The 22,609-nt window shown below is 39.9% G+C and overlaps 1 protein-coding gene across 1 annotated transcript in view; it reads left to right on the forward strand.

Moving 5' to 3' along the window:
* PCSK2 (proprotein convertase subtilisin/kexin type 2) overlaps positions 1–19,980 on the forward strand; it is a 101,110-nt gene extending 81,130 nt beyond the window's left edge. The window contains exons 9-12 of the mRNA XM_005525503.3: positions 10,217–10,432; positions 11,667–11,767; positions 14,321–14,548; positions 18,270–19,980. Coding sequence (XP_005525560.1) covers positions 10,217–10,432; positions 11,667–11,767; positions 14,321–14,548; positions 18,270–18,756 — 1,032 coding nt within the window. The 3' untranslated portion in view covers positions 18,757–19,980. The remainder of the gene's footprint in view (positions 1–10,216; positions 10,433–11,666; positions 11,768–14,320; positions 14,549–18,269) is intronic.
* The last annotated feature ends 2,629 nt before the right edge of the window (positions 19,981–22,609 follow it).

Genomic DNA, 22,609 nt, shown 5'->3' on the forward strand with positions numbered 1-22,609 from the left:
AGAGAAGCAGATTTTAAATCATAATCATGGGGACTTTTTGCAATTTGGTATATAAAATACCTTTGAATCAACTTGCTGTCATATTGCCCTATGCTTTAATTTGTGGAGGTACACTGGAATTAACCTCCTCTTTGAATGTTAAACATTGGAATAGAGGTTTTTCTTTTCTGTTTTATTGCTTGGTTGGAGAGTGTTGGGCTTTTCAATACTGTGCCCTCAGGAGTGTTTGTGATTCTCTTCAAGAAATAATTTGCAGTATTAAGATCAGAAAGGGCCCTGAGATCACTTGGGTTGAAGGCTCAGGAAAGAGAGAGAACAGTGACAGTGAGCTGTGCTCTGGCAGGGGTTGCTCTCATCAGGAAACATGTGTCTCTTATCAGGAGACACAGAATTAACAGGAGAGCCTGCATTATTAAACCAGTTCTGTCAGCCATTGCAGAATTAGGAGGAATGGTACTGGATTCTACCTAAAAAAAAATTGTTGTCCCAGGGCAATTACACTTAATCTTGTAGTGGCAGTATCCCAGCTGTCTCCTCGCAATGTGTGGACAGAAGATGAGACAGTTCCTCCCCAAATAACTCCCTTTGTGTTGTGATCATGGCTTTATCTACCCTTCTTTTGCTCATTACGTTTCCTGATATAATGATTTTTTTGGGTATAGTTTGTTCTGATCTGTTTTTTTTTTGAGAGACAGATTTTCTAGAGATATATTCAAGCTGTCAGTGGATGCTGGGTATTCTCCATGGCACTCTGAAAAACCCACTACAGAGTTGGCTGGATGTAAAGGAAGACTAACAAGCCTTTGATATGATACCCTTTTACCTATTTTAGGTCTATAATATATGCATCACATTCTCTATTGACTGTAAAAATGTAAATCTAGTTTATGATTATTTTTCAATATAACCCTCCTGTCTTATTAAAAAGCATCTTTTGTAAACTGAGAGACAAAGAAATGTAGGAATTCTTTTTATCAGCCTAGAGCTGATTCTCACCAGAGTTATGGTTCATGAATTAATGATGAAGCTGAAATATTGGCAGGGTGGAAACAACATGCTGAGAATAAAAATGTGTTCTTAAACTAAAAGCAATACTACCAAATGTCCTAGAAGGCAATATAAGAGCTCTTGCATGGAGCAAGATTAATATCTTTGCTTCTAATGTAATAAAATAAAAACCAGTAAGTAGGAGTGATACAGAATTCTTACACAGAATATGCATTTAATTGAGTTGACAAACACAGGTAACATTTGCCTTCCTGCCACCACACTTGGGAGCCCCAGCTCAAAGAGGAACTCACTGCCATGTGTTTCATCCTTCCCACAATCTCCATTTCACTCTCATATACTTTAGAATTCCTCCTTCCAGAGCTGCTGAGATGTGGGGGTAACTAGCCACCTGATAATGACAGTATGATAAAAACTGCAGAAACTGTGGAACTTCATGTTTATATGTCTGTTTTTATGTCTTGAAGCCACCCAGCTATAACAAGGCGGGCTAAGGCCAACATGTCCTCTATTTCTGATAGATATTCTTCTAGCTGAAGATGTCCCTGCTCAGTGCAGAGTGGAGTTGGCCTTTAAAAGGTCCCTTCTGACCCAAGCTATTCTCTGATCTATTTTCCTACCTTTCCTCTTCCATTACCCCTTCTTGGAATATGTTAAATGCATTCTTGCCTTTGTCTTAATCACACCTTCATTTTGGTGTGCTGTTCACTTGGAAGGTAAATAGCTTGAATAGAGGCAGCACTAAATAACATAATTAAGGGCAACACAATCTGCCATCACACTGGCATCTCCTTTATGGGCTCCTTTACTAGCAGTATATCTAAGGCTGGGCACAAAAGGGATGGTGTGTGCCTGAACTGGGTGTCAGCATAACCCTTGTATTCAGAAGTTATTGGGAAGGGTACTCAAGCTGCTTTTGGTTACTAGGACACAATCCCACTCTTGTTTTTGAAATGTGATCTGGCTTCACTGTGTTATCTCATGGCTGTAGTTCAGGGACAGTAGTCAGCAGCATGACTGGGTCGCTGAGTAGTGGTGGTTGCACTGCAAAGGTAAATGAGCTCACACACACACAGTTCAATTAGGAAAAATTTGGGAATGGGGATTGAAAAGAATTTCATACACACAAAGGTCCACAAGTATTTGGCAATTACCAGCACAGGTGAAAACTTACCTAATGCAGCTTTCAGCTGCTAGAAAAGACATATTTGAGATGTAATTGGAAAGCACTTTAAAAAACTTCTGGTTTTTAAGGATTAGGCTGAAACTTGTATGTATACAGTACTTGCCTAATGAGGAACATTTTGTATAATGAGGAACTTTGTACATATAGTATGACTGGGCAAAGCAATGCTGTGTGATTTACATATCCCTTGTCTCAGCTGTGCTTACCCTCTTTGGGGGCTGGAAGGCTTGGAGAGGGAGGTAGAGATGATAGGTGGAAATCTTGTAAAAACACATCTCTGTTAAATAGAGACTTTTTGTCCTCTAGTATCTTGTATCCAGAATTGTATCAGCTGTCATTTTAAACAGGAAAAGGCAACTTAGATCAAGGACTAATTCCACTTATATTTTATGGTAGATCCTGTCTTTAGTGTAGTGTCCAGTAAACATTTCTTATTTGTCATTTTGTTAGTCCAGTTCTTTCCAGCTTCAGTTGCTGGAATTTAAGGCAACAAGAAGAAGTAATCAAATAAACTGGTCTCCTATCTATTGCATTTTTACGATATGAGCTTTTATATTAGGAGGTTGTGAGGGGTTGCTCATGGACTGAATTAATTCCTTGAGACTTCACCGTCTCAGCCAGAATATATAAGATATGAGCCATTTGTGCTTGTGCTGGTGAAAACATTATTGCTTCCCTATTACAGTTCTACCTAAGAAAACAATGCCCAAGTACAAATTACTAGGAGAGCAGTATTAAGAATTTGTAGTCACATCATGGCTTTGTAATTGGACTCACCAATGAAGGAAGAAAGGACAATGTAAAAAACAAAAGGAAATATTTCTTATTTGCCTCTTTTCCAAGTGCACAGAAATTGTGTTATTGTCTTTGAAAATATCATGTTAACAAAGTATATACAGCTAGATACCTCTAATATCATTTTAGTGTTCAACAGCTAAGGGAGGACAGGTAAATTTATGATATGCAACCATCTGATTACTCCATTTCGGAGGAAGCCCAGCAAGCTGCTTTATAACTTGGGAGTCCTTTAGTATCATATTCCCACTGTGTCTGAAATATGCATTATAATTCCATGCCTTGTCTTAATCATCTAAGATAAAATCAGACCTTATTAAAACCCCACACATGTTGTATCTGCTTGGAATTCTGAACTCTGGTCATCTGACAGGGATGTTTTCTAAGGAGGCAAGACAACAATGAAGCCTGAAAACGCTGATTTTTTGTCTCACTCTGCCCCCAGGAGTATTTTTTGCCTAATCTCTCTGCCACAGCTCAGCAGATACACAGTTTAGCTTCCCAGCAAGGCTGATGCTGCAAACTGGGAGCCTTTGCACAGTGCTTCCAGGGGCACAGGTGAATCTTTGAGGCCAGAGTTCATCACACCGCTTGGGAATGCTGGGAAGGGAAACCAGCATTGTCACTGGTAAAGAGTAAAGTGGGTGTTTAGAGTCTTTCTCAGTGATAATCTAGCTCAGAGATAATGAGAAGAGGGTGAGATTGATTTTTTTTGCAAATATTATTGATACTAGAATTAAGCCTGTGGAATTGTTATATTATCACTTGTAGTACACAGCCCAGCATCCAGCAAAAAAGAAATGGCTAATTAAAAGATTTTCCCTCAGCATTTTCAAAGATTTTCCCTCATCACTGCCCTGCTAAACTGAACTCTCACTGAAACCTGCCTCTCTTCACCAAAAGTATAATTTTACATCCATTTCTCTTGGCTAAGAGAAGTCCATCCAATTTAAGTAGCAATTTAGATGTAGAAAATGGCTCAAACATTATTTTTAGCCAAAGGAGGTATTAACAATTATGCAACTAATTGTGGGTTGGTGGATGTGAGTTCAGTACTCTTCTGTGATCAATTCTAAAATAAGCTACAGAAAGCCTTTTATTAGGATTTACAAATTACACAGCTTAGGTTTTTTGAGAGTCTCATATGCAGCAGTCTTGGAGTTCGGTGGTTATTCCTTGACCCAAATAATTTCAGAAGTCTGCTAGGACAAACTGGACAGACAGTTATTTAAGACAGGAAAATATGAAAGGGACACAAACAGGAGGAGCATGGCTCAAATGTGGTTCCAAGTGACAGTTTTGTCCTCTGCACAGTAGCCAAGAGTTGAACTAATTTCTTGCTCCTTCCAACACAGCCTTTCCTCTTCCACTGTGGGATACAGCAAGGTTAGACAGGCCAGCAGGGAAGGGACAGGGCCTTCATTGGTGGTGAGCTTGAGAGGATAACCCCACTGCTGTTTCTTCTGAGCTGAACTGCATGGCTTGTGGCTGTGCTGGGCTTTGCCAGGGTTACAGTTCAGCATCTCCAGGCTTTTGGAAGGATCTGGATGCAGGAGAAGTGCAAAGGCATTCAGCTCACACAAGGCAGCTGTCCCCCTGAACCTGTGGGGTGGCAAATTTTGGCAATCCAAAATATGTTTCCTGCTTAAGCTTTCTCTGGGGTATCTCTGAGGTTAGATCAAGATTGCTTGGCTGGCTGTCAGAAATGTGTTTCTGCCTAGATTTTGCTTTAGGTTTTTAACAGTGCCCAAGTCATCAGTATAGGAAAGGAGCAGAGGGATCCAAGAAGTCACAGACTACCAGATTGCTCTAGGCAAATCATCCTGGCAGCTGGAGGAGCCAGGGGAGTGAGGGATGTCAGGGATGCAGGAACCTGCAGGCAGGCTCCAGAAAACCCTGGCAGTACAAAAGATGGGCAGCAGTTCAGGGATGCCAAGGACTCGCTGCCTCCAGCTGGCTTATAGCTGCATAGCCAGATTGCTGGTGAACTGGAAGGTTGGGGAGACTAGGGCAGAATAAGATCTCTGTGTAATCTGGAGGGAGGTCTTGGGAACCCAGTCTGATATTCCCCACCAGCTCACAACAGTGGAAAAATGGTCCCACAGCACTTCCAGACTGTCCTTGCCTTGGTGTGTCCCAGCCAGGGAGTACAACTGTGATTTCATTTTACCTGCCTAGGCTGCAAACTATACTTTCTGCAATAATTAGCAATCATTACTGAGGGATGTGGGTTTTAATTACAAAATGTGTGAGGATTTTCAAATAATTCAGTCAAGAAGAGAAAGGAATCCTCTTTTCAGAGGAAAATGTAGTCAAAATTAATAGAGGACAGAAACTGTGTCCTGCTCATAACTCAGTAGGACCCCTGAAAAAAGATGAGAAGAAACTGTAGTGTTTTTTGCTTTTCCTGGAAAACCAGTTTATCTCTTGACATAGCAGGCACACAAATTGCTATTAAATTATATAGAAAGTGCTGAAACACTTCTGTTTTCCTAGGAGGAAGAATTACAAAACAGCTATCATATGTCAAGCAGAAAGAAAGATGCTTATACAACAATTCGTGCTTTGAATTTGTTCCATAAAGAAATTTTCAGTTCTATAATTTTTTCACATTTTTTTCAAATGTTCCCCATCTGCATTTGCTTCCATAGGAATGAAACAGTCCACAAACATCAGCAGACCATTTAGCTATCCTTATCCTGAATTACCTTTTCACTGCACCTAAAAAAATACCTCCTCACAGTCAGGTGCTGCTTTCTTTTCTTCTTACCCCACTCCTACCTGCCTCCTCGTGTCCTGATGATGCCTTTTTCTGGTCTTAAAAATTGAGAGCCAGACATGGTTAAGGGATAAGGGGGTTTTTACCTCAGTATTTTAATAAGGATCCTTTTTTAAATACTGAGGTAAAACCCCTTATCTCTTAACTGTGGGTCTTAATTTTTTAAGACCAGGAAAAGGCATCACTGATTCTGTCCTTCCCTGTTACTTTGCTTTTCAGGGCAGGAGCCTGTTCTTTGTTTTTAATTTGTATTGGTTGGAATCTGTTATTCCTGATCTACAGCTGAAGCACTAGTCCATATGAAAAATATGCTCTGAAGACTGTTAGGTTCCTTCCATCCCTCATCAGGCTGGGTGACAGTGGGAAAACTGGAGGAGCCATTGCAGGGGCCTTGCTGAGTTAGAGGCTGGACTGTTACTCATGGGAACTTGCCAGCCTTGATGAGAAAGGTCAGGGAAGCTGGAGGAGATTTATTTGTCAAATATACACATTTTTCTCTGGAAGGTGTGTTCCAGTCAAAGCTTCAGGAAACACTGGCTCAGGTACTAGCCCAGCAGGCATGATGAATGAAGAAAACAAGGGGGAAAAGCATAGTTTCAGATATGCCTGAAGTTACATAAAGTGAGAAAGGCTGAAGTCTTCTGCCAGCTCACTTCTGCATGGTAGTTCAGTAAAGACATCTCTCTGGGACTGTGCACTTGTGGAAGATGAGAAAAGGGGTAAGAATATCTCTCAGGGATTTTTTCCTCGTAGTGCAGCTTCCCACTGAGGACAGTGGGAATAGAAAACCTGCTGTTTTCTCAAAGGGAGCTTCACAGGAACTGTCTGTGCATTACTAAACATATAGCCTTGCTCAAAATTTAATTCTGGTTTGACTTGAATTGAGAACTGGGCCTCTCTTGGGCTGGTACTAAATGCACCAAGATCCATTTTCAGCTCTGAGTGAGATATATCTTCAGATGGCTCAGAAGGGGGAATGCCAGCCTGTGCATCATTTTTGGAGGAAATGAGCAGGTTTCTTCAGGATTCTGGAGGAAAGATACACTTTAAAATGTATTTTACAATCTTGCTGGTGCTGTGTTCTTCCTGACTCTTCCTTCACGCTCCCTCTGGTGGTTATAGTGTATGTTACTACCTGCTTCAATCCCGATTTTGTTCCAAATGTACAGCAGCCTGAGTCCCACTAGTAACATTTTTCAGGTTTACATAAGATTGAGATGCAAATTGGAGCTTTCAGATCGCTTTAAATATCATATTTAGTTAACCCAGCTGGATTCTTTTTCTGCTTTATCATAGAATTATGGAGTGGCTTGAGTAGGAAGGGACCTTAAAGGCCATCTAGCTCTAACCCCCTGCTGTGCCATGAGCAGGGATGCCACCCACTAGATCAGGACTAGATCAGTTTTATTACTTAAAATTATTTTATTATTATTTTATTAATTTTTAAAATTTAATTATCTGTTTCTCTGCCATCCAGAGAATTGAAAATGCACTTCTCCTGAAGCTGTGTATTTCTTCCTGACATGATGCCTGAGAACAGCCACTAAGCAGTTTGCCTGTGCAGGCAGTCCCACTGTGGGGTCTGGCTGTGGGACATGTAAGCAACAAGTCCTCAGCATCATTGCAGATAACACAGTTGGGCTGCTGTCAGTTTATTCCAGCAGTGTTTGCTCATCTTTCCAGTCCTGGCTAGGAAGGAAAGGCAATTGAAATTGGAGTATTAAGAGATTAATTACAGGTTTTAACACTAAGACCCACTTGTAATGCGACTCCCATGAAAGCGATATCCTGAGGCCATTCTCAAGTAACAGTAATTGCAGGCATAAAACCCATCCCAGAGTTTCAGTTCCTCTGTGAATTCCCCTTCCTTCAGACTAACAATCTGTTACATGCATTTTCTGCCATTCTGCCACAAATCCCACAAATCTGTGGGGTAAAACACTTGGCAGCACAGAGCAGTCCTGCTGAGCAGGGCTGAGTCTTTTTCTCTGTGCTGGCCACAGCACAGGTTAACTTCTGCTAGCACTTCACTGAATTTCTCACGTGAAATTGAAGTGTTTCCTTCCCCTTTCAAATGACAAGAAGGGAGATTGTTTAAGAATGGCTCCATACATGACAAGCATCCTCTTCCTGCCAGCAGCAGCCACCTGCTTTCTGTGTTGGACAGCCACCTGCTTTTTTGGGACAGAGGCTGTCCAGAGCAGGTAGAGGGTTGCAAAGTGGTGTGGTGGTGTAAGTGGGCATGGTGGTGGCAAGATTGGGATTTGAAGGCAGTCCAAAGACCAGGTTTGGGCCCTGTAAACTAATGGCAGTCAGAGAACAAGATGGGATATGGAAAAAAATCAAAGAAAAAAACGTTTCTTGTTCTAGTGATTTTTTTTGTTTTTTTAAAATAAATTGTTACCATGATTTTGTTCTTAAAAGTATGTATTTTTGCAACAGTATCATCCTCCCTTAAAACTCGAGTGATACTGAGTCTTTGTGGAAGTTCTTAGATGGATTTCAGTGAGCTTTTTCATAGTCATTATCTTTATTATGAAAATCTCTGTCCTGAGATGTTACATATCCCAGTGTCAGCAATCCTGCTGTGCAATTCAGTGGATTATAATGCAACTCACTAACGTGCTTGAAATAATGAGGTTGCTCTGTTCAGTGGGGTGCAATGAAAAATAGAAGCTACTGCTGGGAACTCAGATTTGATTTAAAATCCTGACTGAAAAGGTTCCCTATTAAAATGCCACTGCAGGTTACTAAGTTTGTATATTCATTAACCTCCATTTCATGCTGGGCAATGAGAAGACCAGAAGAAATTTTTTAATCTTTTGCTCAGTGCATCTAAACAGTGTGTTAAATTCCAGCCTTGCAGACTTCAGGTGCTCTTGGAAGTAAATGTTGGATTACTTGAACTAAACACAGAGAGAAATAGTGGCTGTGCTGGAATCAGTTGGAGATCTGAGCTTTGAGTTCCATAGCACTGATCTTTCCTTGAGAGTTGGAGTTCTCAGGTCTGACTCTTTCAGGCAGCTCCTACCTCTTTCTGATTATGGAATTAGAAGGGGCTGAGTTGATGCCTTCCCACTGCCTGCCTCTCTGGAAGCTGGGGAGAGGGTATGGATTTCTTTCATTTAATTAATGGCAAGCCTTTATAGGGGCCCTTCAGCTTCAGTCACTCCTGTCCATCTCAGCATAACTGCTGGGCTGTTTTTCTGTAGATTATTTGTATGGCCTCATAACTTTAGTTTATCCTTAGAAGTAGAAGCTGGTTTGTCTGAAAAGCATCTCTGAGCCAATCATATCTTTGGAAAAAGAAATTTCTTGAGAGTAAAAGGTGCTGGTAGAGCTTTTTAGCTGTTGTCTGAACCTAACTGAATCTTAAAAACCCAGCCTGTGAGATGACCTTTTAAAAAAGCAGTTTTCTTCATGGCACTTAGACCATGACATAAATGCTAATGCATACATAAAATGTCTTAGCATCTGCCACAGCTGCCTTCAGGGTGTGAAGCAAACCAGGAGATAAATGGAAGTGCACTGTGTACACAGGGTTGCAGAGCTGGCTTTGGCTGCCAGTTACCTGGATTTAATAACCTGCATAGGTGTGTCCATTTCAGCTGAAGGTTCATATATGTTTAGTTTGTACCAGTTTTCTCCTTTATAGATGCTCAGCTTTACAATTAGATGTGCAGTTGTTTTGCCAATTGATGGGGGCAATTTAAGGGACACAGACACCAATAAAAGATGGTCTTATTTTACTACTAAGGCAACACAGATGCAAAATGATACATTTAATAAAACAATAAACTTACTGTGCGCTTGGCTTCAGCAACAAAAATAATAAGCAAGATAATGCACCTAATTAGTACTATATGGGAGAGGGAGAATCGTGATTGAGAGACACACATCACCAATTGCCCAAGTATTTACCATTATCCAGAGCCTGCAGTCGCTGGTTGTGTTGTGGTGGCGATTTGGAGAACTTCCCAGGGAATTGGGAGGTCCAAGAAGTGAGTTCACTCGTTAAGTGAGGTCTCCAAAGCCACTGCAAATGGGGGGGTTCCAGCTTTTAAAGCACACTGCCTGACCAGCTGGGACCAGGCCAGTTCCCAGCCCACTGTGGGGGTAGGGGTTTCTTGTAAAGAAACCTCTGGTGATGTCAGCTGGGAAGGTTTCTTAAAATGATCCATTTATTAGCATATCTTGCTGATAATTACGCAAGGTTCTGTAAAAGTTCTTATAGCAGATGGTTTCACGTTAAAGTGGTTTGGTCAGTCTTTATGCAAGGTTCTTCTGTTAAATGGCTAACACAGTATCTGTTACATGATTTTCAGGATTCATCTAAGCCAGCTTTGGCTTGGGCCTGTTGTTCAGGCCTGAGCACTTCAGAAGTTTTAAGTTGCTGCTATCTCCTATTTGCTGTTTAACTCTAGAGGGTCGATTTTCCCCTCTCACAGGGCCGGGGTGGAAAAGGCAGCATCTATGTCTGGGCCTCTGGAGATGGAGGCAGCTATGATGACTGTAACTGTGATGGCTATGCATCGAGCATGTGGACAATCTCCATCAATTCTGCCATAAACGATGGACGGACAGCTCTGTATGATGAAAGCTGCTCTTCAACCTTAGCCTCCACCTTTAGTAACGGCAGGAAGAGAAATCCGGAGGCTGGCGTGGTGAGTCCTGATACTATTGTGCTGTTGTTGCTGTCTTTGTGCATGATGTATGTCTATCTGCATGACCTATTGCAGCTCTGTGTACTTTGGAGCAGCAGATGGTTCTTCGTTGAGATGAATATTTTCTCATTTGCAGTATGTGATGGTGCCAAAACTGTCAGCTGAGAAGATGTGGGATTTTTTACAGAGAACAGCAATGATCTTACATCTTTTAGAGCTTCAGAGGAAAGTTGGTGCTTTCCTTTATCAGAAACCAGATTATTAAGTTCAGTTGCCCTCTTTCTGGAGGACAGTGTGACAAAAGGTCTCTGTAAAAATCTAAGTTAACATCTGAGATAATATTTACTTGTACTGGCAGACTTCTGCTGTACAAGCAGCACAGAGCAGAATTAGTCACCCACAGAGGACGTATGGGGGTTCAGCTCACCAGAGCCTGCTGTTGCTGCAGGGCTTTACCTACATCTGGAAAACAGGCAGGTTCTGTTCGGTTGTATTTGGGATTCTCTTCCACTGTAGTGATCACTGCTCTTCAGCTCTTCAGCACCTCCAGACTAGCCAGGACTTAATTCAGTTTACAGAGTGGAAAATGCAGCTGTACTGACTCAAGGTTAGTTTTCTGCCAAAAGCTATTGTACATTTTCCATGGCTCTGTCTCAAACCCCCCAAGACATATTGTGCAATCCTAAATGCCCACATGCAGTAGCAGACAGAACACTTTCTGGTTTCTCTCTTCTTATCAGCTCTGTGATAGTACCAGCTAAAATGATCTGTGGCATCTTTGTAATTATTGCCATAAAATGCATTTCAAAGGTTTTCTTCTGGTCTCTGCTAGTGACTAATCTGCACAGAAGACAGCAGCCTGGTGCTGCTGCTGGTCTCAGAGTTGGACAAATGTTAAAAAGCTCAATAGTGTTAACAATTCTAGTTTCAAATCTTTTTGATAATCAGAAAGGAATTTAAGGCTTTTGGTTAAACTGTTTTTATAAGAAATAGATGTGGTTTAAGTAATAATGAGCCCTGGTTTATTTCGTGATAACTTGCTCTTTAATATATGCTCTAAATGAGTCTCACTGCGGTTTTAAATTGATGCACTCTTCCAAAAACAAAGACAGATCATGGGCACAAACAATTAAAGAGCAAGGGCACAAACTCCACATTCTGTATTTTTCCAAGTCTGTAGCTGCAACGAAGATGGGATAGCTGGTTTCATTAATTACATCTAATATCATTGCAGGCTACAACAGATTTGTATGGCAACTGCACCCTGCGTCATTCGGGCACGTCTGCAGCCGCCCCTGAAGCAGCCGGAGTGTTCGCCCTGGCCCTGGAGGCTAAGTATGCTGTTGAGAAATTCCTCATGAGCTCTAGAGAGGAGAGGACCTGTGGTTTGTTTAATGGTGTTCATCATTTCAGCTGGCTGGCTGTGGCACGAGGCTGCAGTAACGAGCCCGAGAGCCACCTCGTGCAGTAGTGACATGCGTGGTGGCTTGCAGATGGAGCAACAGCCTTGCCAAAGTTGCATGGCAGGTCTGTTTTGGCTGTCTGGCTCTCTCTGTGTCCTCCCCATCCTTTGCATCCAGGGATTAGACCTCTCTAGCACTGTTTGGAGGAGGAGATTATTTAATTTCTCCACATGTCCTCTGTGAAATGCCCAGCCTACAAAAACATAAGAATGACGCTGTAATATGAGGCAGGAGTTCATCTTGTGACAATGGCAATGTCTGCAATGACAGATGCTTAGGAAGAGGACAGAGAATGGGGATTAAGAATGATCTTTCAAGAGCTTTGTCGATCCGTGATTTGTAGAGACAGCAGTGGGTCTCTCCTGTTTAAAAGCCACAGGCAGAGTGATCTTCCTTGAAGTTATCTAACTCTTTTTCAAATTGTCTCTATTTGGCACCTAGGTCATCCAGTAACATTCAGTTCCTCAATATTTTTTTGGCAATGGTGGTGTGGAATGTTTTCTTAACCCATTGCTGGTAGCTTTCTCCTGTGCTGTGTAATTGCTCTGTTACACAAAGGAATAAATATCCATTGTCTATTTACCATCTCTATGGTATTTCTGGCACTGGAACCTTTTTAATATCTTGGAGTCATTATCTTCTTCTCAACTGATTAGCAAAAGTTTTCCTTACAATAACTTACACCACCTCTTTACTTTACATGAACTGAGGCAACATTTGTATTGTTGCAGAGTTTCAGTTGCTGTAACCACAGCATGAAGTGAGTACTGTGTGCAGTTTCCTTCAGCAGTGCAGAATAAAGGAGATTTGTGAGAGGAGGCCAAGTTTACCTTAGCAGAGCAATGACTATCATGCTCAGAACATGACTTGGTCCAAGTCTCATTTTCCAGGTTTTATACATGTAAAATATATGTCAAATGTTTAGCTTGGGATGATCATTCCTTCTACTATCAAATTCATTCAGTGGGACAGCCACTATGTAAAATATTTATATGGCAAACAAAAATATAAATGTTTAATGAATTTTCTGACCACTGAATGTTTAAACTGGACTGGAACCTAAATATCTCAGTAATAATTATCATTCTTCTTCATCTGAGCTACCCAAAAAGACTGGAATTATTCTGCCAAATTATCATGAATAGGAATTAGACTTAATACCCCTGGCTTGCACTAGAATTTCTAGGCTTTGCTGAGAAGGCGGCAAGAGAGAGAAGGAACTGTCAGTGTCTCCTGTATCCTTCTGGCTGTATTGAATTGTATTTTGCAGAGCTATGCTGGATGAGCCTTCCCAGGAATCACTGATGATCTTTCATGAAGCCTGTTCTTGCCTGCATTATGTCTGCCAGCTCATACACAATATAGGACTGACATGTCTCTCAAGCCAGACCAATCTATGAAATAGAAAGTACAGCTTTAAGATACGTAGCAACCTCTTAGAAGATTTCAATAAGAATGATGCAAGTGGTATCTTCTTTTCAGCTCTCTTGTGTCACCTTGGGGGAACAACGGTAATTGGCTACTCTGGTGTACATTCAGCATGCACACATGCTTATTTCTTGGGGCACAGAAAGCTAAAAAGCAGATCCTTTTAGGCTGATAGTTTGAATCAGACATATTGTGATGTTGAAAGAGTTCATCATAAAACAACTGGAATAGTTGTAGTTATGTAGAATTAGAATGTCAGTTCTAAAGCTTTTTAGAATAATAAGTGCCCCTCCTGTTATCATAATCACTGTACATCTAGGAAGACAAGAGAAGATGATGAAAGCTAACCATTGCAGCTAGGCAAATATTACGTGAATGCATCCATCCATGCTAATACAACATGGGTGAAAAACCTCTCCTGTACTATACTGCAAAGCTGCAGCCACCCACAGCCCATATATCCATATTCACAGAATCCTGACATTACTAACAGCTGGGTCACTAGAGCTCATCAGCTTCATCAGATTAGGGCTTCTCAGGGTGGATCTTGGAAGGTCCAAGGGAAAAGCAGGAGGAGCAGGCAAGAAAAAGGGGGCAAGATCCAAGAGGAAAGCTAGGTGAAATATTTTTATCATCTTTGAATTTTTTATATTTCTCTCAGTATCTGGTATAATCTCTTAATCATTTTATCAGTTTAAGAATTGCATGTTGGATCTATAATGTCTAGTTAAAATAAGTGTTTTTTAATCAGAAATGATTTTGCAATTTTGGAGAACATATTTGGAAAAGTACTATATAATTCAAACCTATTCTTGTTCCCACTGAGATCAATAGAAGCTTTATTATTGATATATGTGTAGTTACAATTTCAGTGTTATTCACAGAAGCAAATTTTACCCAAAGCTTTACCCAAACAGATTTTTTTTATTTTTTTATTTTTTTTTGAGATCTGCTTGGAAACACAGTAATGTTTGTTTCTCATGTTGCTCTTCCATAGCTCACATCTGACATGGAGAGACATGCAGCATCTGACAGTGCTCACCTCCAAGAGGAACCAGCTCCACGATGAGGTTCACAGGTGGCGGAGGAATGGCGTTGGGCTGGAGTTCAACCATTTGTTTGGCTACGGTGTCCTAGATGCAGGAGCAATGGTTAAGATGGCAAAAGACTGGAAGACTGTTCCTGAGAGATTCCATTGTGTTGGGGGGTCAATACAGGAACCTGAGTAAGTGAATATTCTAGTGGATGGTATTTGGCTTCTCCCAGGCATCTGGGAGACTGCAAGCATACAATTATGTTGACATAGACAGTTAAAGAAATTTAATGAGGGTTTTTTTTTCCTAAGAAACCCTAACATTACCAGTATTAAGTAGATAAAACATTTTTTATCAACAATGCTTGATGAAATTATATAATCTTTCAGTTCCTGGCGAGCAGTACATTCTATAGCACATCTGTACCCTCACTGCTAGTGCCAGTAGTGTTAATAACAACATCCATTTCTCCTGGGCACTCACAGGTATATTTGTGCTAAAGTTTCTGTAAATAAAGAGCCTATCCCCAGATGAAATCTGGGAGACTGGCACTGTAAATTATATAAACTGCTGCCACATGAAATATCTATCAGCCAGGTCATATCTCATTGTGAGATTCTTCAGCAGACAATTTTATCTCCAGAAGACTGAAACAATCATCTGCAGGTACCGGTGATATGGTTTGACCACTACAACATTTAATTGCACTTGCTTTAAGCTCTTCAGATCTCTAATTGCAGGGTAGGTAGTCAGATTATTTTCTGATTTTCATTTATGTGCTAAAGTGAATGAGTCAACAAGTGAATGAATTAATACTAATTGACAACAACAGCTTTAGTTTAATTTAAGTAATTGAAATACTAACCTAATAATGACCTAGATTATATCTATACCATTTGAATTTTGACATTTCACTGCCATTTTTGAAGGCAATATTATTACTTGGAAAATAGAAAAAGAAAACAAACTAGGATGTTTGTTGGAAAAAAGAAAATAAACCAGGATGCCATCCTAGCACAAAACTCAGCCAGGAAAAGAGTGAGTTTTTCCCCAGCCTTGCAGATTGAATTTGCATGATTCAAGATCCTACAGCTGAGCTCTGAGTTTTAATTTATCTGTCCTATGCATACTCACAGGTAAAAAACCAAATGAGAATGCCAAAGCTATTTTTAAAATATCTCTAGTTTAGTAATAATTAACTGGATAATAATCTCATCTATCTTAGGGCAGCTCCATTTATTGCAAAGGGGATCATCCTAGAGGAGGAGAGAACATTTCTTTCTGTAGGCTGTAAGGGTGCCCCCCTGTCAATTGCCTGACACAGCTATATATTAACAGCACTGCTGTAATATTTGTGTTCCCCAATGAAAATATCACTGGCAGGAGATAATAAGCATTATGAAGTGCAACATGTACGTTTTTTGAATTGCATTGTAAAAATAAAAAAAGATAGCTAAGTCCCATCATCTCCAGAGATTCCTTGGAATTGAAAACTCTGCACTTCTACTCTGCATGTCTGCTGTGGATAATTGGGTTATTCTTTCAGTTTGGTTTGCTGAAGCAACATTTTCTATATATATTCTCTATATTCTTATTTAAGTATAGATATTTGTATACACAAAATATGCATTTAATATAGATTTATGAAGGTGAGTAGTTGATATGGAGGTGTGTTTCAGAGCAGCATTGTCAATTAAGCAGAAGGCCAGGAAATAACTAACAGACATAATATACTGTGTGCTGAAAGCAATCAGTAATTAAAATAAAACCATTTGTTAGCAATAGGAACTTTTCCTGGCAAGAGTTCTGGCTGGTTTAGGGAAATACAAAGTTTTAAGACATTGTAGTACATTAGCTGAGGAACAGGAGCAAACAGGAGCTCCCCCTGCTCATCTCTCACTAGGTACTACACATGCAAAAATGGATATACTAAATATAATCTCCCACAGGACATCTATGCCATGGATACACTATATATATATATGTGTGTATATATATACCCACACACACACACACTCTGCCACACATGTGCAGTGGCACATGGTAAGGCTGTGGAAAATCCGTTTTCTCTTCTGCTCCTTTGTGTGTGTTTTTTTTCCACCACCCCTGGTTCTTTTTGTTTCTTTAGGAAAATTCACCTGGACTACAGTCATTAATCTAGTGGAGCAGAGACTATTAGATCCTAATTAATAGGAAAGGGGAAAATAGAGGAAGCCTTTTCTCATGTTTTTAGAGAGCTGAGAGAACTTCTGCAGGGCAGAAGTAGTGGGAACACATTGCTCTTGTTTTTTTGGGCTTTAGCCTTGACAGGAAGAAAAGACTCACACTATGATGTCCCTCCTCATTAACTGGAGGAGATAAAACACTTACCACATATCTGGGAATGAAGTAGTGTTTGACAAAGCTTTGTCCACTGTATGAAAAGGCTGTGAGACAACATGAGTTCTGATTGAGTTGAGATTGAGGTTTCCCATGCAGAGAAACCGCAAGCACGTGGCAACTGTGAAATTACAATCCTTCACCTCTGTCTGCATGTAGTGCATTTTTCTCGTGCTTCAGCACATTAAGTATCTCAAGGGTATTATATTAGATGCTCAAATATTTTAGCTGTACAATATTTATGTTATTGTGAAAAAGCACAGTTTTTTTCAGTTTAAGGAAAGTGTTCAAATGCCTTGAGGACCTGGATCTGAATGATGTTTTGCTCTGCAGGTACTTCCAAGAAGGTAATACTCTATGGAGTATTAAAGGGACAGAGACTGTCCTGAGACACTTAATGATGTACCAAGTGTAATTTCTGGAGCTCATCTCAAGAAAAAAAAGAATTCCTGGAAGCTAGGCTTGAGTGAAATGCTTTCACTGGTCTCTAAAGAACACAGTATTTCATTAACAGACAGAAAAAGCTGGTACTGATTTCTTTTGAAAAGAAGGTATTCATTACCACAGTGTAGTCAATGCCCTTCAAAAGACTCAATTTAACTGTACAGCTGAGGTCAGGGAGAATCCACTGGAAGACAAGATAATTACAAGGTGGCTGGAGTCTTTTGAGACTTGGTCCCTTTTTTAATGATTGCTGTAATTCTTGTCTTTCTATTATTTCTTTTAGACAGAGGAAAATGTCACACTGCTTGCAGAACACTGGTGGTGAAGATGTAGAGCATTTTTTACACTTTCTATGTATTTTGCCAGCCAGTTTCTGAGGCAGTGGGTAATTGAAGTTGCATCCTGACCCCAACGGGTTTAGAAGGCACTTTACATCCTCAGCTCCCAGGCCAGACAGCACTTCGGCAACTTAATAAACGCGTGCAACTTCTTTCCTTGGTGTGTGTGCTCATGTACAGGAGCTGTTTGAGGGTGGAAATCTTCATGGAAAAGTATTTTCCAAATGAGCCGACTCTAAGGTCCCACATTTGTGGCAGCTTCCAAAGCAGAACAAGGAGATAGGCTTTAATGTGACTGCACTGAAATTCTGTGCAATTGGTTCCTCCAACAGTAGAGAGCCATTTGCTGCTGTCATTTAAGGAAGCTGACACGACTGACTACTCATGGTTCTTTTACTGAACATGCATATTATTATTAAATTACCCAATATAGGAGTAAAGTAAAGGTAAGTAAGTAAAGACAACCATTAATGTTAGTCCTTAAAGAGCAGTATGTGCTTCTAAAATTGTATTACTTGTCTCTTTGTGTAGGTGTATATTTCATAATTATTTTCAAATTAAAGTTTTGGTATAATTTTCTAAAAGGAGAACATTCACTTTCTGGCTAAGTTTGCAACTATTATTTCCTTACCTCTTCATGTATGAATAAAGAAGATAATACAGTGTTTTTCTGCAAGGCACTAGAACCCAGTAGTTTTAGCATAAGCCATATTGTACTGTTTTAATTACTTAATTGTCTTTTGACCCACAGAAAGATACCACCAAGTGGCAAACTGTTCCTCACACTGACAACTGATGCGTGTGAGGGGAAGGAGAACTTTGTCCGGTACCTTGAACACGTTCAGGCAGTCATAACTGTGAATTCCACTCGGCGAGGAGACCTCAACATCAACATGACCTCACCAATGGGAACAAAGTCCATTTTGCTGAGCCGGCGCCCCAGGGATGATGACTCCAAGGTGGGTTTTGACAAATGGCCTTTCATGACGACTCACACTTGGGGAGAAGACCCCCGAGGCACCTGGGCTCTGGAGATTGGGTTTGTTGGCAGCCAGCCCCAGCGGGGTGTGCTGAAGGAGTGGACACTGATGCTGCACGGGACTCAGAGTGCACCGTATATAGACCAAATCGTAAAAGATTATCAGTCCAAACTGGCCATGTCCAAGAAGGAAGAGCTGGAAGAAGAGTTAGATGAAGCAGTGGAGAGAAGCCTGAAGAGTATACTGAGCAAGAACTAGTGCTGTGTTGCATGACGGTGTCGTTCCTTCCCCAGACCCCTCTACTCACCGTTCTACTATCCAAACCTCTGTGTTAGACGTATTACAATGATTGTCTCTGTAGACAAATTATCACCCTTTCTTGATTTTAAAGTCTTATGTCTTGTCTATAATTATTTTAATTGCCACTGAAGCAGTCCATTTTTTAATCTCTAAACCACAAAATATACTCCTACCAAATACTATGTACAGTTTGTGACTGTAAATTATGATTTTTCTTTTGTGTCAGACAAATAGGTAATAACCTGCAAAGAAGTTAATGGCTTTTCCCTTCATATTTCTGTGGAAAATGTTTGTATTAAAAGAAGAGTGAATTTTAACACTGGAAGTTGGTGATAATGAGCACATTTTAAAAAAATTACTGTGAGAGAGGGAATCACCGAGAGGTTGTCTGGAGAGGTCTTTGAACATGCTCTTTCTGCATCGCTGACTTCAGTGGGACTTTCTCCATTGGGTTCAACCAAAGTAGCACTAGACCCCACAAAAAGAAATAATCCAGAGGTAAGGGAAATTCACTAATCCAATTTGCAGAAATAGAATTATTTTGAGAGTTTTATTTCATACTACAGTTACACTACATACTTCAGCTACAGGATGGATCAGCAGATATGCAATAAGGAAGGCAAAGTGATGCCAAAGCTGGGTGGCAGGGAGAAGTGATTTGCAAACCGGGTCAGGGCCTTCTAGAAGCACAAGTCCCAGTTTTACTGGAGTTTTTTTAGTTTGGTTGTTTTGGGGGTTCTTTTCCTGTGTGTTTTTGGGGGATTTTTGTTGTTGGGTGGTTTTTTTTCCTTTGTTTTGTAATTTTGACAATTTAAATCAATTTACCATCTTAGAACAGAACAAGCACATAGGGATGAGGATTTCTGGCAGCTTGTGTGCATCTGCTGGTCTCTCTACTGAGATATTCTCCAGCACTGTAAAATGAGGCTATGTCAGCATTACCAACCACAGACACCTGTTTTCTGGGGTTCACAACCCAGCTGCCAGTAAAGTGCTGTGGGGGAAATTTGAAGCACGCAGGTTCAGTCCCAAAGCAATTTTTAATTTATTTCTTTTTTTAAAGCTATATATTTGCTGGTATTATGTTATACAAATATATTTAAGGAGAAAAATATGCTGAAGTTATTAAAGTGTAATGCAAAGTTGGCCTTCTTGAAAAATAAAATGTAGTATATTTGGGAAGATTTCTTGGCAGTCATTGTTCTTTGCTGTTTAAAGTCGGTCCCACCTTGACTTTTCGGACGTGAGTTAAAGTCCATCTCTCTCACCCTCAGAGTATGCTCTGGCTATTGCTGCAAAACATAACATTCTCCCAGGTGGGAATTACTGATGGAAGCAACCATTCCATGTTCTCAGGTGTGAGATACCAAATTTAACCTTGGAGAAATAAAGGGTCTTGATTCTGCAAATATTTAGGCACTTGCACTAAAGCCCATCAGTGAACCTACTCAAATGGTAATTTTAAGCAGGTATTTCAGATCTTTTCCGGATCCAAGATCTACATTTTAGCAGTAACTAGTTTCAGAATTTTATTATGTATTTTTAATATGCAGAGTATTAATCTAAGATGTTTTAATAAGAGTTGTTCTGGTTGATCTGGTGCACAGTAGTAGAAACGCAATCAGTAAGTAAATATTTATCTAACAAATTAAAAACATAACCCAAAGGTTCTGTGGTGGACATGTTTCACTTAAGAATGTATAAGAATAATGTTAATTCAAGAGACTATCCATCTTTTATTTTTCCATGAGAGGCCTGTTCTTTCCTTTTCCAGATGAAAAACAAACAGCTCAACCTGCTCAAAATCGATGCAAATTACACTCTAAACCCAAGCCAAGCAGCCTCACACTACTCACAGGTTTCTCACTGTGTGCAGCAATCCCATCAGAAAAATTTACCATACATATATTTATGCATACACCTGTATATATATATATATATAAAATTATATATATAAAAATTATATATATTTTATATATATATATAATTTTATATATATAACATACAATATATATATTCAGAGTACATTACATATATTTGCATATAAATATGTCTAGAATTACATATGGTATGTAAGGTATAATACACATACATCGTAACTTTCTGTGTGTATGTGATCAAAGAAAGAGGTTACTGAAAGTTTTTACTGGACTTCTAAAAATGTGAAAAAGTTTTGGAATAAGAAAAGTCCATGTGGAATTCTTAAATGAACATGTACATGACTTTCCATTGCATTCATGTAATTTTGCAATTGTCTGTTCAATTATTAAATATCTTATAAAGCAGCAAAATAACTAGATGGCTGTCCATATTTTCATAATGCTGGCATAATTTAGTAATTGAAAAATCAAAATAATGAGTAATATACAGAAATAGTGAATTTTGATATAATTATATATATAAAACTACATTTATATACAATACAGAGATCTACTTCAAATCCTTGGGGATTTTCACTTCAAGGGATCACTGAAAAATATGTCCAGTTAGACTGAGTTTTTATGGTATTGCTGATGGAAAATAAACTTAATTTGTCAGTATTTATAATAAAAGGGAAAATTAAGCTCATGATGCAAAACAGGTGAGCCCTGTGATGATGTTTTATAATATCAGTAAAATAAAGAGCTGTTACAAACTAGCAGGTCCTATCATCATTGCTTATCCGAGGGTACACGGGAGGTAAGATGCTGCTCTCACTAGGATGACTTCCTACTTCTCTGCTTTTTACACTGGTAAAGAAATGTGTATCCTGCATAAACTGGACACAGAGAAGATAAAGGTACTCCAAAAGAGTTGATAGCAGGAGATAAAGAGTAAAGTGCTTTATGTTAACTCTCTGAAAATCTGGCACATACAAGATCCAAGCCACAGGCTGGGAGGAGCTTTTTTTTTTAATTTGCATGGCATTATTTACATGGTTTGAAGCCATTGGCTCCAAGGTCAGCTCTGCAAAGGCAGCAGCAGTGCAGGGGCTGAGCTGCATTGGCAGGAGGATGCTCAGGAGTTGAGACTGTGACAGTTTTGCACTGCAGCTCATAAGCAGCTGTGGTCCCAAAGAAATGCTGTAGCAGATTTTTTTCCTCTGCTGTTTGGAGCACTTTGATCCACCACATTAAACCCCGTTTCCTTTTTCATCTCTACTTCCCATCCATACCTTTTCAGTACATTTTAGCTCCTGTGTTCCCATGGCAGAAAGTACATTTCATTTTATAATGTCCTGCCATGTCTGCAGCTGTACAGTCTGGCAGGGAACCTCCTGATATAGTTCTGGTTGCCTCAGAAGTGAGAATGTGCCTGAAGTAACCTGAGAATCATTCCAGTCTCTTCTTGAATAGATGCTTGCAACTATTTCACCGTAAAACTTTAACACTTAAACACTTCATTGAGAATCTGCATTTAATGAAGAGGTTAGCCCTGAAGCTCAGGCTTGTCAGCTCAAATGGCTTCTAGCCCTGCCTTGCTGCAGCTGACAGGAGTTAACAGGCAGAAAGAAAAGGCACAGCAATGCTGGAAGCTGAAATGAAAACTTAGAGAACTGGGATTGGACAAGAAATGTGTCGAGACTAATCTAGTAATGCCCTTCAGTAAGTCTTGGGCTTTAGTGGGATCATTTTTGTGCCTGGAGTCAAGCTGAGGCCTGACTGGTGTATGAGCACTTGGAAGTTGAGCTCACTATTTACACACATACAAGAGAAAGATTTCCTTCCCCTGATTTTTTCTTTGTGTTTTTGTTTGTTTGTTTTCTTGAGTTGAAGGTTTCTGGGTGCTGCAAGAAGCTGTTGCTGCTGCAAGTGCTGCTTTTTGCTTCCCC

Source organism: Pseudopodoces humilis, chromosome 3 (assembly GCF_049639895.1).
Source record: "Pseudopodoces humilis isolate 2021_Gansu_Grassland_sample_001 chromosome 3, ASM4963989v1, whole genome shotgun sequence".
Classification (NCBI taxonomy): Eukaryota; Metazoa; Chordata; class Aves; order Passeriformes; family Paridae; genus Pseudopodoces; species Pseudopodoces humilis.